Source organism: Uranotaenia lowii, chromosome 3 (genome assembly GCF_029784155.1).
Source record: "Uranotaenia lowii strain MFRU-FL chromosome 3, ASM2978415v1, whole genome shotgun sequence".
NCBI lineage: Eukaryota > Metazoa > Arthropoda > Insecta > Diptera > Culicidae > Uranotaenia > Uranotaenia lowii.
In genome coordinates this window covers 240,611,167-240,629,928 of record NC_073693.1, presented here as the reverse complement: position 1 = coordinate 240,629,928, position 18,762 = coordinate 240,611,167, and the positions used below count along the sequence as shown (strand labels likewise).

Sequence of the window (18,762 nt, the reverse complement as noted above, 5' to 3'; positions counted from 1 at the left end):
ATGATGGATTGTCATCCAGCTAGTACACCGTTAGAGGCAAGCGAGAAATTGGACAAGTCGATGGTATCAAGCACGTCCGAGGAGCAAGACGAAATGAAAAATACACCGTATAAGGAAGCAGTAGGTTGTGTTCTTTACCTTTCTCGAGCAACAAGACCCGATATTTCTTATGCAGTGAACGTGGTAAGCCAATTTTGCCACAATCCTGGCAAAAAGCACTGGACGGCGGTGAAGCGGATTTTCCGTTATCTCAAGGGTATAACAGAAAGTCGACTTTGTTACCGGAGAGATGGCAATGCTGACATCGTTGGCTACACCGATGCAGATCGGGGAGGAGATTTGGATACCAGGCGATCCACTACCGGTTACGTTTTTGTGTTGCAAAGTGGCGCAATTTCCTGGAGTGTGAAGAAACAACCAACGTTCGCCCTTTCATCGTGTGAAGCGGAACTGATGGCTTTGGCGAAAACTGTTCAGGAAGCATTGTGGTGGCGGAACCTGCTGTGGATGATTTGTGGAGCAACGGAGCTGAAGGTTTACTGCGATAATCAATCTGCACTGTGCCTGGCCAAAAATGGTGCATATAACCCGTGGACGATTGATGTACAATACATCAACACGAAACATCAGGCAGCCGACGGATTCACCAAACCACTTACAACCAAAATCTCGGACCAGAAGATTTTGATCGGGATCTTGAATTAGGGAGGAATGTTGTAGTCGAAATAATCCAGATATACTAAAAGAAGATCGAGGCTATCATAGACTTTAAGATTAACGAAAATAAATTTAGTTTCTAATTACTATTTAAACCTATAAGACGCGTTTCCTTATCGTAATTCCCATAGTGTCAACTGGATCCCGATTCGGTGGTTTTATGTGCTCCATTTCCAAACTCCACGTTTTGTTCACAATTTTCCCTTCTTGATTTCATTCTTGGAATTGCGGGTCTGCCTCGTCCGGACGGTTTCTTTTAATAATAAACTTTTCAAACTTATGACAAACATATTGCGTTTCCGCAACCCGGATGCCATGCAAAGATTTCATCATGATTATGAGACACCATTTTAAAAATATTTTAAAGAACCAAGCAATTGAAGTCAAAACTCACGGAATTTCGGCATAACTAAAGCACAACCTATAAAACTTTAGGAACGTTAATTGAAGAACTTAAAACTTAAACTTTACTTAACCTTAGATCATATTATTCTCGGCCAGTGTTCTCTGTTGGTTCTCCTGGGCTCGTTTTAGTTTGAAGGTCCGGCGAGCTTTTGGTTGCCTCACGGTTTGCCGCTTGATGTGTTCCTCCAGTGCCGGCACGATTTCAATCTACATGAGTGAAGAAATTATACGTTTATTTATTAAAACGAATGCTATCAATGTTGACACTATTTTGGCCGTATAGTTTTAATTGCTGATATTCAGAATTGTTCTTTTAACCAATTGGCTATACAGATTATTTTAAACATGAATTGATGTTCGATTTGTCTGACAAATTGAAAATTTAGAAACTGTTAAACTTCCTAACAGTTTATATAACACAGTAATATGTTTTAAAGAATCAGTAATATTTATTTAGACTAACTTGGCTCAAACTAAGCAATACGCCATAAGGTAAAAGGACGAACGGTCGATAATATTAACTTAAGTAATACCTGGTTGATCGGGTACAGAATAAAACACACTTTAGAACAGTTAGCTAGAAGCTTCAATGCATTTTTTTTTATTGAACTCACTCGCTCAGGAGATGGTAACACAGATTAAATCAAAGATATAAACAACTCAACTGTGATATGTAAATGGCTAGATGTATAGGCTGCAATAAGAACACTGTAATTTGACAAGTCTAGTAACGGAAACATGACATATTGACTTTAGCATTATTGTGCTTAAGCTAGAATCTAAAGGTATTGACACAATGGATGCATAACGTGAATAACGATTGTTCGAGATTGTTTGCAGTAGAAGGATGTTTTTTTCTCTCTCTAAAACTATATGTAGAACGGATGCTCTCCGTGTTGTTGTTGCAAAACTGTCTTTGATTTGATTACATTATTGATTAGAACATTTACAGCTACACACATAGACTCTGTTGGCTCTTTAAGAGCTAATAGTTATGCAATTGAAACATGTATTGTATCGTAAAATACGTTGTAGTACGTTTATGAGAAGCCTAAATTAATCTCTAGATACGATAGCGCCGATCAAAACTGCTTCCTTAAATTCCGGTCAGTTACACGAGTACATGTACTTAGTGGAGCTAACTCCTCCCTCAAATGATAGTTTAATTGAATTATTGTCGCAAATATGTATTGAGATGCTGTGGGCCGGGGAAATGACACCTGTTGTTGTTGTCCAAGAGCAAATCGCCAACGAAGTTGGGAGCACCTACACATGGTTCAAATATTTAACATTGCGCTCGTCCATCAAAACTAGAAGGGCTGTTGGATTGTGGTCAATGTTTGCAATACTTTGGCTGGGTGACCTCGATAAACAGTTGCTTCAGTAACTATCATCCATCAGTTTGTTCCGATGCAACAGCAGCAGCACCCTTATAAAATCGGATTCATCCCGACGTCGATGGCAATTTCGCTGACAGTCCTAGGCGTCGTCTTCAATCCATTTCAATCTATTAGCGGGGATGCAGATTTATTAGATTATTCGCTGTCCACATTTCGCTTGTTGATGAACGCGGTGGGGTGCTTTCGTTTGAGGGTTGTTTTGTGTTTTAAATTTGCTCATTTTGGTGCCCCTCCCAATATGGTGGCGTGCGATGTCGGAGGGGCCATTCAACCGTTCTGTCCTCCGCGAGGTGTGTGGCAATCCGTGTCAAACGGATGGTTTGTAGACTTTTGTGTTTGTGTTTATTTTCCATTTTTGCTTGTCAACTTTCGTCTCGATTTATATGGCGATAATTAGATGCATGCGCTAAAAGGAAATTACATTTAAAAACAATATGTATCGTGACGAGTTGAAGGATAATCGTTATCTATAAGCTCTGAGATATCTTGCGTCCAATTAATATAAGTAGGTAGAGGTGAAATTTTGTCGAATCGCAATTCCTAAAATTTCTCACCATTAAAATTTTGATCGCTAAATTTTGCAGTCAGTAAATAGGAGTGCGGCTTTTGGATTTGTGATTACATTCATTACAATAATTCGGCGCTGAATGAATATTTTCAGATTGGAGACCCAAAACTCATTATAAAAAAATATAACCATAAGACGAAGGAACTCATTGAACCTTTTTTCTTCTGAAATTCAAAAAGAACAAGTCGCTACAAGCATCTAGCCTATCGAGTCCGAAAAACGAAGTCTGCAAAATAGCGGTAAGTTTAAGCAGTTGAGAAACAAGGTCTACTTGCTGATTAAGGGATTTAATTCAATCTTTCATCAAATTTTTTTGTCTGTCTGTTCCCTACAGACTCGGAAACCTCTTAACCGTCGAGCAAATTGAACCCAATTTTTCATTGCAGGATATTTTGATATGGGGAAAGGTTATATTTGGATTTTTTGAGATCCCTCCTTACTTCCATTGGGAGAATGAGAAGAGGACTGAAGAGCACCAATACAATTTTTGCAAAACTCGTTAGCTAATCAAACGAAAGGAATCAAATTTGGCATGCGAGGGTATTTGAGTGCATGAAATGTTCCCAAGATTTTGAGGCCCTTCCCAGATTCTTTTGGGAGAACATAAAGGAGGGTGGGCTCCCTTATATTTTTTGGAATAATTGGAGAAATAATCGGGCAAATGGAAGTAACTTTGGCATGAGAGGAATTTTGGATACGGGAAAAGATTCTAAGACTGTTTGAGACCGTTCCCTGCTTTCAGTGAAGAGATAGAAAGAGGGGATGGAAACACCACCATTTTTTTTGAAAATCTCGAGAAATGTTCGGTCGAAAGGCCCGAATTTGGAATGGGATTGTATTTTAATACAAGTGATATTTCTTTGATTATTTGGGACCCTTCTCTCCTTCCAGTGGGGAGATAGGTAGGGGAAAGTCGTCCTCACACACAATTTATTGTACAACTCAAGAACTATTCGAACAAACGGAACCAAATTTTGCATACGTAGTTATTTGGGTACGAGCATTATGCTAAGGTCATTTTAGACCACTTTCTTCCATATTGCACACCGCGACAAGCCAATGTAATGATGGTAGGGAAGTTCTATAACAGCAAAACAAACTCCTTAGGTGCAGAGACCTCATACGACCCATAAAGCTGTTTCAGAAGGGATCTAGAAGGGTACAAAAAAGGAAATACTACTTGGCAGATAGGATTGAAAAGTTTCAATATAAAACAATCTCACCAAAATCCATCGTCAGCCAGCAGTGACTTCTCACACTTTTTATCCTTCTCATCCGGGTTTCAATTTCTCGTCATCTTCATTATAAGTAATCACAGCAAGCCACAGTGTGTTTTGGCAATCATATGCTAGAAAACGAAAAACCATTTCCCAAAAACCCAAACCATTTTCCTCAACCCTTATTAACGAACAAAGGAATTGTTTTCCTTAATAAAAAGCGACACTACAGTATTCTGATTAAAACGTCTTCGCCATCCGCACACAAATATGGCACGTTATTCAACCAGTGTAAGATGTAATCTTTCTTCAATTCCCAAATTTTACGTGGCAGTACAGAAAAACACCATAGTAACTTAATGCTCTCGTAGATGGCTTCCGAAAAACACAGGAAAAATCCGCTAAATCATGAGATCCCACCACATCCGAAGCAATACGGCTTCGGATCATCCTATAACAGCTTTTTATGAAATATTTTCAATAAGGCTGGAACAGATGTGAATTTCTTCTTTTGTCACCCCCCCCCCCCCCCCCCCCACTCCTTCGAAATTTCCAAAAAAAAAACAAAACCGAAGAGGGGAATAAATAATGTTTGAAGTATTTCATGTAAATTTCTGAAAAAAAAGTTCAAATATCCTAAAGATTGCAAGATCAAAAATCACAATCAAAGAAAAATGCTCTCCTTTCTACAATGGAATTGTCGAAGTATTCTGCCGAACAGGCAAATCTTCGCTCCAGTAAAGGCGCTATATCCAAGGTCAATGACCAGAGATGATGGTGCACAATAATCCGAAACATGTAGTTTGATTAAACTTTCAGTAAAGTAATTTTAAAATTGCAGTCTATCAATTGATTCAATTTATACTGCAATGTTTTGGGTTTCTGTGCAGAAAAACCTCATTTCCACCTACAGAAGGACGAATTCACATGAGCCACCATCAAGAGGTACAGTAAATTTTAGCAACTGTGCTTTATGTGAGGACGACTTTTCCCTACCTATCTCCTTACTGGAAGGAGGGAAGGGTCCCAAATAATCAAAGAAACATCACTTGTATTAAAATTCAATCCCATACAAAATTCGGGCCTTTCGACTGAATATGTCTCGAGATTTTCAAAAAAATGTGTGGTGGTTCGTTCAATCGAATCGAAATCAATCGAAAACGTTCACTGAAGAAGGTAATAAGTTGCTATCGAAATACTGGTATATGAACTTTTCATTTACCGTGGTTGAATTAAAAGGAATCTTTCGATTGCTTTGATTCATTTCTCCAATAAAATTTGTCCTTTGTTGGTGCCAGTTGAAAACCCTATATTCGACCAAGGCTCTGATGCTTTTAGAAGTGTGATCAATGATTTTACAATTTTAGAGCTAGAACATGCATTGGAAGCATGCAATAATTCCTCACCGGGATTAGATGAAATACAGTTGTCCATGATGAAAAATTTACCTACATCAGCAAAGCTGCTTCTTGTCAAATCTTTCAATTGGATTTTCAGAACAGTATTCCAGAATCTTGGAAAAACATAAAAATTGTAGCAATCATTAAACCTGGCAAAAATCCTAACCAATCTGACCCTTATCGACCCATAGGTCTGATTTCTTGTTGCAGAAAAACTTTAGAAAAAATGATTCAATTTCGTTTGGAATGCATTTTCGAAAGTAAACATTTTTTATCACCATCACAATACGGGTTTCGGCAAGCCCGCAGTACAAGGGACTGTCAAGTTTCGCTTGCAACTGATATACAAATGGCTTTTGAATCAAAACAATAGTTGTTTCTTGATATTAGAGGTGCGTATGATGCGGTTTTGATTGACATTTTATGTAAAAAAAACTTAACAATTTTGTGATACTTTGTCAGTTCACATCATTTTTATATTCGTTGTTATCCTTCAAAAGAATGCATTTTTTCCATAAAAATTAAAACAAATCGACTCGGGATAGCTTTTATGGCTTGACGCAGGGATCTGTACTAAGTCCACTTTTATACATGATATTGATAGAAGTATTCCAAATGGGTGTTATTTGGTGCAATATGCTGACGATAGTTGTCTTTATACAACTGGTAAAGAAACATTAGTAATCGATAGAGCTCTATAATTAGCGTTAAACAACTTTTCTGATTGGGCTTCGAAATTGGGGTTTGAATTTTCATCTTCAAAAACCGAAAGCGTGGTATTTTCCAGAAAAAGATCTCCTCCTCGATTTCACTTGAATTAAACCAAATAAAGATTAAACAGTCCACCGGTTCAATTATTTAGGCGTTTGGTTCGATTCTAAATGTACATGGAAGTAACACATTGATTATCTTCTCCGTAAATGTCAAAGGCGAATGAATTTTCTTCGCACTATTTGTGGAACTTGGTGGGGTTCACACCCTAACGATATGATAAAACTCTACAAAACTACCATTTTATCAGTACTTGAGTATGGTTGTTTTATTTTTCATTAAACAGCCAAAACCCATTTTTTTTTAAAATTGGAAAGAATTCAATATAAAAGTCTTCGGCTTTGTTTAGGTTTACTAACATCAACTCATACGATGTCAGTGGAAGTTTTAGCAGGGGTGTTACCACTGAATATTCGCTTCATGTAGTTGAATTGCCGCTATTTGATAAATAATCACATAAGATCTTGGAATATAATGGATAAATTGGATACACTATTTGACATGAACCATCATCCTATTTGAAATCCTATCGACAGTGCTTGTCGATTCCGTCGTCTCCTGAACATAGAGCGAATTATTTTGATATGAATCCAGATGAGATGTAACCATTGATGTTGACTCCTCAATTCAAGAATTTTTTTTCTAACCTTAACGAAAGTCATCCTAGAATGCATATCAAACTGATTTGCGAAGAAAAAATATTAGAATATCCTGTAGAAAATCATTTTTTACAGATGGGTTTTTTAAAATAGACCTTTCGGGCCTTGGGGTTTATAATCTAAACCATTCGGTCTCCTTCAAGATGAGAAGTCCTAGTTCGATTTATGCAGCAGAGTTGACAGCCATATGGTATGTTTGTGAGCATATCAAATCTTTACCCGTAGATAGATACTTAATTGTTACAGATAGCCTGAGCTCCTTAAATGCTATAAACAAATTAAGACTTGGCAGTAAAACAAGTAAAATCATTTTTAAAATTAAGGAAGCATTATAGGCACAGCGAACAGACGTACAAGCTCGAACAAAAAATCTTTCAAAAAGTGTGTAAAATTTCAAATGCTGACATTCAAAAAATACGTTAGATATTGACTTGAAATAGTGCCATCTATTGCGCCGTTCAAAAGTTACAAATCAAATTTTCAGGTGGCCAGTTTTCAAAAAGGCCCAGCCAAAAAACTAAAAAAAATTGTTCAAAACTATCGTTGGGAATTTTACACAAGTTTCGTGGGCTAACTTGTATGTCTGTTCTCTGTGTTATAGGTTATATCTACGAACGGTTCCAAAGTTTCGTTCTTGTGGGTTCCTTCTCAAAACGAGGGACATACGATGGAGATGAATTTTATAGACATTTAGATCTGGTCGACTACTATTCTTTGGTAAACTCTCTAGCTTTGAGTTCATGGCAGCAACAATAATGGGATGAAAGTCCATTAGGGAGATTCTGTTTTAGTATAATCCCGACCGTAAAAGATAAACCCTGGTTTTCAAAAATAGCTAATTGTAGCCGAATGTTTATTAAAAATATGTCACGTATCATTTCTAACCATACGAATTTGAGTTCACATCTTTTCAGAATCAATATCGTCGACTACAACTTATGTGAATGTGGAGAAGACTATGAGCACATCGATCACATCGTATGGAGTTGCCCAATGTTTGAGGAAAATCGAAGTATGTTGACCAGGAAATTGAACCGTTGCGGGAAGCACACCAACATTCCTCTGAGAGACGTCCTTGGAATGAATGATATAATTAGCATGTCATGGAACAACGAGTTTTTGATAAAATCTAATGTTAAGTTGTGATAGTTTTAAATGTATAGTCGTGATAGTTTCTTAGAACTTCCGAAAGAATGTTATACCTATAATACTTAAAAAAAATTAATAAAATTAAAATCAAAATGGTAAAAGATACCCGGCTCAGAGATGCTGAATACCAATAGAGCCTTCAAATGTAGTGGTAAAAAAAAAGTTCAAAAATCAAATTGTGGAAGATGGGAGTTATTTCACCTTTGGTATTCTTGATTTTATCGAAGTTTTCGATAGAAAAATATTTGATTTATCGGTAAGTTAATGTCTACATCACGAAGCCAAGAAATAGTTTTTAAAAAAAAATTTCAATGAAATGGTCACAAAAAGTTCAAAAAAGTGATCTGAAAAACCTACTTTTCACTAGATTGCTAGTAAAAACTGTTTGAGCGGTGGTAGAGCTTTTGAAAAAAATATCATTACAATTTTTATTCTAATTCTGACATTTTGTTGTCTTTAGATGTTTGATGGAACAAAAATTGAATTAACGGGTATTTGTCAAAGTTGAAATTTCATTTGTTTTTGTGGTTCACCGTCAGGTAGTACCCGGATTTTCAGTGCTTTTACTTTGTTTGGACCAATAAAAAGTATATTCATTGGAAAGCAAATTTAATCTACATTCTAATGAGGTGCAACAATTTACGCTGTGAGATTTCACAAAAATATGAAAATTATAAACGTAAAATCATTCCTGAATTTCTAGAACCACAAGCAGCACGTTCAGCAAAACGTGTTTGTTTGCTCTCCGAGTAGGACGGTGGGTGGTGATTTGGGCAGAGAGCCAAGCCTAGAGACGAAATAATGATGCGTGTCGTGCGTTTCTTGGTTGGAAATTTTCTATTGACAGTAGTTCTCGTTTGCTAGTCACGACACGCATCGTTATTTCGGCTCTCGGCTTTGCTCTCTGCCCAAATCACCGGCCACCGTCCTACTCGGAGAGCAAACAAACACGTTTTGCTGAACGTACTGCTTGTGGTTCTAGAAATTCAGGAATGATTTTACGTTTATAATTTTCATATTTTTGTGAAATCTCACAGCGTAAATTGTTGCACCTCATTAGAATGTAGATTAAATTTGCTTTCCAATGAATATACTTTTTATTGGTCCAAACAAAGTAAAAGCACTGAAAATCCGGGTACAACCTGACGGTGGACCACAAAAACAAATGAAATTTCAACTTTGAAATATTCCCGTTAATTCAATTTTTGTTGCATCAAAAATCTAAAGACAACAAAATGTCAGAATTAGAATAAAATTTGTAATGATATTTTTTCAAAAGCTCTACCATTGCTCAAACAGTTTTTACTAGCAATCTAATGAAAAGTAGGTTTTCAGACCACTTGTTTTATTTTTTTGTGACCATTTCATAAAAAAAAATTTAAAAAAAATATTTCTTGGCTTCATGATGTAGACATTAACTTCAGCTTTCATATGCATAAAACAAATATTTTTTGGGCGTGTTATATTTGAACTACAGCACTTTTCCTGAGGCATGTTTTTTTTCGGATTTTTTTTCTTTCATGCTGAATAACGAGAAAACTATAAGCTTTAGCTATATATAATGTTCTAAACATAATTTACTGACATTACAAGGTTTCTAGTGATATAAGTTTCATTGTAATCGGTAAGATATAAAAAGAGTTATGACGATTTTAGCTTGGAGTGTCAAATTGACACTCCTAGTGCTGATTAGGGTAATGAAATTTAATGCGGATGAGGGTTAAAGGAGATTATCTAATCCTTTACTAAAGGAGAGTTGATCCCTTGTTAATTTAAATTAAGGGTGCCCTCACCCTAGATGATCTGGTTGATTCCCGAGTTAGCGAAACGCGTTTCAATTTTGTATGAAAGTAGAATTTGTGTAAATGAAATCATCCAGAATAAGCTGGGAATGAAGTTGGTCTTTGATTTTTGGTTTTGGCTATTTTTTAGCCTAATTTTTTGCTAGCATGACAAGCAGCTAAGCATTTCATGGCAAAAGTTATGAATTTTTCAAAATAAAGGTTATATAAATCAATCAATTCCTTGGCTATGCAAAGCAGTTTTTTGAGATTTTTTATTCACATCCTACGGTTACACAGCTTCCAAATAAGCAGTCAAAAACGCAAAAATTGAAAAAAATGAAAAAAATATGTATTAAATCGAATATCTTATCTGGGGTACAAGATAGGTTTGTGCTTTGTTAAAATGCAGCTGTACTGCAAGAATCAAGGAATATTTTTCATAAAAAATTAATTTTTTAGGAACTTTCAATACATTTTTTGCGATTTTTTAATGACAAATTTTGTTTTCCCACACAAATTTCCATACAAATTTGAAACTCGTTGCGCTAGTTCAGGATAGGATGGATCGCTTCTAAAATTTTTATTGTTATTTCTGGCAGCAGAAACCACCGAAAAATGTTATGGGAAGTGTTAAAATTTAAGAATTTGAAATTTTCATACAAAGCTTGCAGCGGTCTGATATAGATATTGTTTTTTTTTTGCAATATTAGTGTCCAATGGCTATAAACAAATATCCTTTGCTTACCCTGAGGTCTGTCGATGAAAAGATTTGAACCCTTCGAATGAGAGTTTGATTCGTTATCACTGAGCTATGCTCAATTTATAGACAACAAACTAGTTTTTTTGATATGCAATGTTCTGTTGAAACCTTTCTTTTTTTTTGGTGATGAATTTGAAAAACTAGGCGACTCTTAATGAAGAAGTCCGCCAGCCAAGGTGCATTAAAGTTCCAAATCGGTACCATGGAACTGGAACGTTCTCTTACAGTTCATTAGAAAGCATGTCGGTTACCAACGGTTGCAGGGTGGCCAGCGAGTTTCCATTCTCAAATTCCCGTTTTTCCCGGTTTTTTCGATCGAGGTTTGACGATCTTCCCAGTTTAATACATGAATATTATTATCAGGGTTTTTTTTTTAACCAAAATAAAACTTTTGTTTAAATGTTAAATGTGAGGTTATTCAGATAATGGTGATGTTTTTTTTGGGATTTCTATAGAAAATAGTTTAAGCAGGTTTGAATGCAAAGAATTAAAAAAATAATTGAGTCACTTAGAATCAGAGGGATGAGGTGCCAAAATTGTCAAGTTTGAGTTAAGTACATATAACAATCGATTCTTCATATCTCATTCTACATCTGCTGAAAAACTCTGATTATTTTGATTGATTCTGATAATTTCGTCAACAATTTTTATATTTAATTAAAACGATTATGTTCCAATTAAAACTACTTTATCGCACACAGAATTTGACTATTGAGCTCTGGTTTCTGAATTCTGAAATTTGCAATAAAATTATCAACGAAGAATTTCAGGTGAGTTACAAATCTGTCATTCAAAACTTAACAACTTTAAGTTTGGATTAATGATTCAAATTTTAACTGATTGATCCTGATTGTTATTCTAATTTGTTTATTTTCTCTGCCATTTCAAGAACAGAATCCGCTTAATTTTGTTCCTCATATGTTTTGCTTTGATTTTCGTCTTGAATACTGAATAAAGTTTAAAATTATTCTGAGGCTTGAATTTTCTTTTCGAATTCACTTTTTTATTGTGATAATTTCTTAATGTGATTCGTAGTTCGTACATTTAAACAATTTGTATTTTTTAACGTTATTTAATCAATATAAAATGCGATTACCAGTAAAAGCAAAAAATGTATATTAGAATCACACAAACTTTTGGTATCTCGCTCTACTTTTTGTGAATTTTATAAATGAACCATGTAACATGGTGGTTTTTTTTGTTTTATCGCATTTTCCCCGCATCATCTTTTCAATTCCCGACTCTCGACGATTGAAAATTGAATTTGACTGTGAAAAAAAATTTTTTTTTTTAACATACGAGAGATAAATTCTTCGCGCTTTTGACGCTTGTCAAAAATTTGTAAATTTATAAATGCATTTATGCATTATTTTGACATTTAAATGTCAAAAAAAGTAAATTCCCAAAAAAAATCTCAATATATTTGGAACTCGAACCCTTCAGAGCACTGCAAGGTATACGCAGATCTATAAAAATTTAGATTTTTCAAGAAATGCCCCACATTTCAACATGGCATTTAGATCCCGATTTTATATCGCTTTAAAAAAAATGATAATATTAATGAAATTTAGAACTTATTAGGATTATTCACAGAAAAAATGATCCATAAAGAATTTTGGCGGTTTTGATTTGAAATTCCCGTTTTTCCCGGTTTTTCGGTCCCATTTCCGATTCCCGTTTTCCCGCCATCCTGCCAACGTGACATTTGCACAAAAAAAACCCAAACGAATTTTGGGTAAGTTGGGACAGCTTGGATGATAAATAGTTCTTCGAGCAAAATACATGAATAAGCTCGAATTCAGGGTATGCCTCGAATTTAAATTTAGCGGAAATTGAAAAATTACTAAAGATAAGAAAATTGAGTTCAGTTTTATTTTTTAAATGCCACATAAAAAATCAACGATAAAGTTTCAGAAACTTTAAAATATTTCTGATTTTTTTCTTGTTATTATTTGAATAGATTAGGACAGCTAATTTCTGAACAGCTGGCTGTTCAACTGATTCTCAATCAGTTAAGCTCGCCTCCTAAAACTATAACAACAAACCAGCGTAGAAACGAATGCTGATGATGCCCAGTCCAAGCGGAATTTCGACCGCGTGAGTGCCTAGTCGTTAACAACAATCGCGTCTAGTTGATGACGGCAATTAAAAAAAGACGAAACGGCTACCGCTTCAGGAAAGTAGCGCTCTGTGCGCTCTGGTTTTGTTGTTTAGACTTTTTGTTGGCCGAACAAAGCGACACGACACGATGATGTGGTTTAAAATAAGGAGGAAAGATGCTTTCGTGATAACGTTTCTCCACTCAGTGTTATCGTACAATCTACATGAGATGATGGTTCTCCGTTGAAAGAGCGATGTCAAGGTTTATAATTTAAAGCTTTAACATTGTTTTATCGTCAGGTACCTGTTAAGGACCGGAAGCTAATCAATTAAATCGTCGTTCCGTAAAGCGTAAACAGCAGTACCATTTAGATTTGAATGGAAACGTAGTTTAAATGTTCACATTTTTGAGGATTTCTTCAATGAGGATTTCTTTCAATATAAATTGTAATTAAAAAATGACACAGAAAAGTATACTTTCGTTTTCGAATGTGTGTAAACATTTAAAAGCGGAAACCTCGGGATTCGGCAATCGAAAGTATGCTGAATTAACAAGGGTTTCTTTTCGTTTTCTTGTGTTCGATGATATCGTACGGTGTGTAAAACAAAATATTTTGGTCGCGACAGCGAAAAAAAATCAACAATCGCTTGGCTTCCCACATAAGAATCTGAGTCACTGGTTTCAGCAAATTAAAGGTCAAATAAATGTCACGGAAGCTAACCAGAAATTGTTTGTAGATAAGGATTTTCCTTCAACTCGATTAAACATTCAAAAAAAAAAAAAGAAAATTGTATTCTTACCTATTCATTTTAGATGACTAGTTTCATCGGTTCGGCTGGATAGTACCCATCGGCACAGGCGACACCTTCCGTGAAGCTGTTGAAGCTGTGATCTACCGGATATTGGGCAACTTCGTCCATGCTGGGTACGCAGATTCGTGCGTATCGTTTGATGACGTGTGCCCAAAGTGATGATTCCTCGTATTGACGGTTTGGACCGGCAAGGAAGTAGGACCCCCAGAATTGCGACTGCAGATAGCGAGCATCCGGATGTGAGTGGGGATGATCCTTCATGCCTTCGGCTGCCATTTCTTCCACAATGGCGATGGTGTCCGCTTTGGTGTATTTCGAGGGCGTGTAAACGTCCTGTATGAGATTATCGCCCACATAGAGATAACGAGGGTTTTCCTTGTGCGATAACCGCTGCAAAAGTATGGTCAAATCGCGCCAGTTGCCCTGAGAATACACGTGATGTCGTTCCAGCTGGGCCGGAGTCACTGGTTCCATTTCGGTGGAACCATCTAGCATTACGAAGGGCTTGGCACCCGTGAAGAAACCTGGTTTCTTAGCGAAGCCAACAATCACATCGAACAGCTCTGGCCAATCTGGGCCTAACGCGTAGGAGGCAGAAAAATTAGCGAAATCGATGTGCGATCCTGTCACTAAGAATGTCGTTTTCGATTTCTTCAACTCTCGTAACCACGAAATTAGTTTCGGGGATGTTTTCTGCAGGTATTTATCGGGGTTCTGTTTCAATGCCTCAAAATACCCTCCGATATTCTGACCAAAATGCTCGCGGGAATACATGAATACTAACGAGTCCAGAATATCCGGCCAAACATTATAGTGTCCTATTCGCTCGTGTGCTTCTTCATCCAACGTATCGATAATCCTGCCGAATATCATCGTCGAGCAAATATCAAAATAGTCGAGCACGGTCCGAATTTTCTCGGACAAAGGCCCATTCCATGCGACCAGCATATTCTGGCAATACTCATTGGTAACTTCCCACTTCTTTTCGTCGCCGTAATATGCAATTATCTCAGCCTCGGCCATCTTCTTCGTTCCGTGGGTAGCTTGATGAATCGTTCCATCGGCCGAAAGCTTCAGTATATTGCCACGCTGAAAATCAATGACCAGTCCCTTCTGCAGAAAGTCCAAATCAGGTGGTTGCAACAGGTACTTGCCCGAGTATCCTCGTTGCTCAACCAAAAATCTGGACATGATATCATACTCGAGCTCGATCACATTGCCGACCTGGTAGCGCAGCAAAGTGTTATCCAAATCGAACCCAACGCAATCGTAATCCGCAATGCAGAACGTATCTACCCCGGTCATGATCCTGTTTGCCGAATAACGCGATAAACTACGCCGACTAGTAGCGTTCTGTTGTGTCCGAGTCTGTTTCCGCCAATATCTTTCAGCACCGACCGCAAAAACACTTAGCTCGCGACGACAGCAGCAACTCTGGGAAGTTCCCGGAATCGATCGCACCAGCACCGCAGCCGAACTACTGAAAGGAAACGCACCGCTGCCAAGTCGTATCAGCACTGAGGGTACCGGTCGCATGCTTGCTCACTCGTTGGCTCCGACCACCGAGGTTTGTTTGTTGGTATTTTTTCCCTTTTGCGAGTTCGCTCGCCGCTCGCGGTAGAAAAAAAAAATAGATGGACACAGTTGTTGTTCTCGAGCGGCGACAACCACCACCAATACCAGCGGATGAAACCACGAGGTGGAAAAGCGTGCTGCTGCTGCTTCTAGAAACAAATAATGCCTGCTTTTAACTGTGTTGTGAAACAGGGGCTGCTGAAAATGAGCATACGCTGATTTAAGTCTTTAAGCATTGTTGGTTTGTATTATTGTTGTTCGATGAAGGGATTTTAATTTTTAATTTAAAATAAATTGAAAAATTTGTAGTTACTGATTCCAATCTCGAATATATGCATGCAAATAAAGTTATAAAACCCTAAACTGAGTTTCATTTTAATTTTCTCCTTCAAACGAGATGGATAAGTTTGGCTGTAAATCAACTTATTTAGTTTTGTTTGTCAATCAATTTAAAATAGCTTGTTGTCATATCAAACCCCCCCTACCCCACCCCCTCCCCCATGGAGATTTTTTTCAAGTAAAATTTTTCTGTTCAAGAAATGAATTTACCATAGTAACGGGAAATTGCTTCATCTCAAAAAGTGTTCATAAATACGTGTTAACAAACATGTCGTAAAATTTTCTCGGCTCCGGCGGTTTTTCATATTTTATCATAAGCTCTCCAGATTGCACGGTTTTATCCGGGTTTGCCCGGATATCGTGAAAAAAGTCCGAAAATTGCCCGGATTTTTTCACAATTTTCAAAAAGAATCCAAAAAAAAATAAAAGTTTTTGAGAAAGTTTCAGCAAAATCGATTAACGGTATGGACATTTTCAACGGTTGTTTCAAATAATTTCGCTTATTAACTTATTAAACATTTAAGTGTTCCAAAATTTTTTTGGAAGTCTGCAATTACAATAATAAAATATTAATTTAATTTTTTTGCATTTTTTCTTTGCTTTTATATATAATAACACCTAAATTTTGCCCAGTTTTTGGATTTGAAAAATTGAAATCCATGCCAGGATTTTGCCAGGTTTTTTTGAAAAAATGCCCGGAATTGCTAGGCCCGGATGGGAGTGGAAAAAATCCTCGCAACCTTATTTTATCACTCTAGGCCTAAGACATTGCATTCTGCGACAGTACACGATATTAATTAGGTTTTTAAATGTCAATTTCGATTTACAATTTAATATTAAACCATATCTCGACTTTGAAATTTAAAAACTAACACAAACACATACAGGCTCTCAATGAAACTTGATGTTTCCTCGAAGAGATTCCTTTTTCTTAACTCTAAGCGTACATCTTTCGAGGATACGATGGCTAGCATCTTACAAATGTTAAAACCACCAACCCACAGAAAGTGTACCATGTATGCCGTGACCGGGATTCGATCTCATACCCACTGGCTTAGAAGACTTGAAGGCTCTCGTCTACGCCACGGGCTGCGGCAATTGATTTTAATTAGGAAATTTATCTAAACAAGTTCATCCATTACATTATCACTAATCACTTCGATAATAATAAAACACTTATATGTATATCATAACAAATTAAATTCTAATATTCTTCAAGAGACCAACCAATTTCAACATCGACTTCAATTTGCGTTTATTGTTCTTCCAAATACTCAACTAGACATTTGAAGAATTTTGATAAATTACACAAGGCCACAAAATTCACATTTAATTCAGGTGCAAAGAATTTAAGAGCTTATTTCGATTAATTTTGGTGTTTTGCAACTTTTGAAAATATGTATCAATTATTTAAGAAAATTCTATACTTGTCTGATAAAACTTTGAAAAATTTCAAACAAATTTAAAACAAAGGTTTTCCCCCCAAGACCGTAAGTCATTTCGACTCCTGCGAAAAAAAACTTATCAAAGTCAATCTTATCAAATTTATCAAAGTCAAAGTATTAATTTTGTGAAATAATAGATTTTTAACGAATTTTTAATGCTGTATTAACTAAATCGCATGTGAGAAATTTTTAAAGCAAAAATTAAAGCGTTTTGCATATTTATTTGAATCATCAATTGAATTCAATAAATACCGTCAAACGGGGCATCATGCAAAAGCAGGGTTAGATGCAACATTTGTATACCACAACACTCATTCAATTTTTATTTCAATATACTGTAATAATGTTATCATTGAATGATATCAAATTGATGATGACATAGTTTTTAACATCGTGAAAGAGTTTTTAAAAGTTTTTGATTCTCATAAAAAATTTAAAAAATCGAGCAATAGATGAACAAATTTTTACATTTTTCGATGCCATAAGAAACTTTTCCTAGTATGACGGATTGGCTTAATGCAATCACCTACAAACTTTATATTGTTTTCAATATCCTTTACCAACACTGTTGGTATATAAATATTTTTCGAACAATCACCAACTTTTTTAAACAAATATTTTTATAATTCAGTTAGCTGTCTGGGGCAAAATGCAACAAAATGTAAATCAGAACTAAATCTCATAAATCGCGTTACCATATGCTGGGATATGATTGTTTTGCATTTTACGTTTGTTAACATTAAAATTTAATCCATCCTAAGACTTATATTCATGATGTAAGTTAATAGAATATTTTCTAGAATTTTTTACCCCTAAATGTATGCAGCAGATTAGCACCTTTTTCTTAAAAACATTTTTGACAAAAAAAATTAAAATTTAATTCGAACAAAACCAAAAATTACTGCAATTGGTGCATATTGCGTTATGACATCACAAATATAGCAAAAACTATAAATTTTCAAAAGTTTTTATTTGATTCTTCATTAATTACAAAGTTTGTTGCAACTTACCCCTTTTTCTTAGTAGGGTGAAAATTGCATATTTTTGTAAATTAAAAAATAACTGGTGAAACCAATAATTTTTCTGACTACGTCATTTTGGTGTCCAATCAACCTTTTTTTTTTTTTTTTTTTTTTTTTTTTTTTCTTTTTTTTTTTCAACCTTAAAACTTCTGATGTAGAAGAGGTATGATTATCTGTAAGCATTAAGATTTTAGAAAACATTGAAGTTGAAAAGTGTTGCATGTTGCCCCAGTTGACGGTAAGTTAAAAAATTGTATGACGTTTTTATTGAGAAATTGTTTTCCAAAAATGTTAAAAATGTATCTAAAACACCTTGTTTTGAATCCGTTAATTGACCGAAAAAGCTGAAATATTTTCTCGTTGTTTAAATTTTAATATACGAAAAGACGTCATTGATGAAAGTTATGCTCTTTATTTATGATAATTTTAAGATCACTACACTCAGGCAAATTCTTATTAAAATTTTCATAAGATACGTCTTATGAACCCTTTTTTTGCGTCCAAACTAATTTTTCATAAGAGTCTTATGAAATTCTTTCAATTTTCATACGAAGTTCTTATGAAAAATAGAAGAAACGACATTAAGGAAAAATAATGAACACATCGATTACATCAGTCATTTTTCAATCATCAAACGA

At 35.7% G+C, this 18,762-nt stretch overlaps 3 protein-coding genes across 6 annotated transcripts in view; 1 reads left to right on the top strand and 2 right to left on the bottom strand.

The window, feature by feature from the left end:
- On the top strand, positions 1 to 705 carry LOC129753227 (uncharacterized). The gene has a single exon (XM_055749025.1). It carries the CDS (start codon positions 1 to 3, stop codon positions 703 to 705), a length of 705 nt encoding a protein of 234 aa, XP_055605000.1.
- Positions 706 to 1,143: 438 nt separating this feature from the next.
- The window catches only part of LOC129754896 (U7 snRNA-associated Sm-like protein LSm10), a 45,593-nt gene continuing 27,974 nt past the window's right edge, over positions 1,144 to 18,762 (bottom strand). The window contains exon 3 of the mRNA XM_055751159.1: positions 1,144 to 1,329. Within this exon, the coding sequence (XP_055607134.1) occupies positions 1,195 to 1,329 (135 nt within the window). The 3' untranslated portion in view covers positions 1,144 to 1,194. The remainder of the gene's footprint in view (positions 1,330 to 18,762) is intronic.
- LOC129754895 (5'-nucleotidase domain-containing protein 1-like) overlaps positions 1,686 to 18,762 on the bottom strand; it is a 42,929-nt gene continuing 25,852 nt past the window's right edge. The window contains exons 2-3 of one of the 4 annotated variants that reach the window (XM_055751157.1): positions 13,732 to 15,516; positions 1,686 to 2,928 (exon numbers count right to left, since the gene is read on the bottom strand). In XM_055751157.1, coding sequence (XP_055607132.1) covers positions 13,741 to 15,279 — 1,539 coding nt within the window. In that variant the 5' untranslated portion in view covers positions 15,280 to 15,516 and the 3' untranslated portion in view covers positions 1,686 to 2,928; positions 13,732 to 13,740. The remainder of the gene's footprint in view (positions 2,929 to 13,731; positions 15,517 to 18,762) is intronic. The other 3 variants (XM_055751156.1, XM_055751158.1, XM_055751155.1) reach the window with 3 other exon arrangements.

Bases quoted from the DNA above. Each gene is read 5' to 3' on its own strand.
- LOC129753227 (XM_055749025.1), top strand. From the start codon at position 1: ATGATGGATTGTCATCCAGCTAGTACACCGTTAGAGGCAAGCGAGAAA.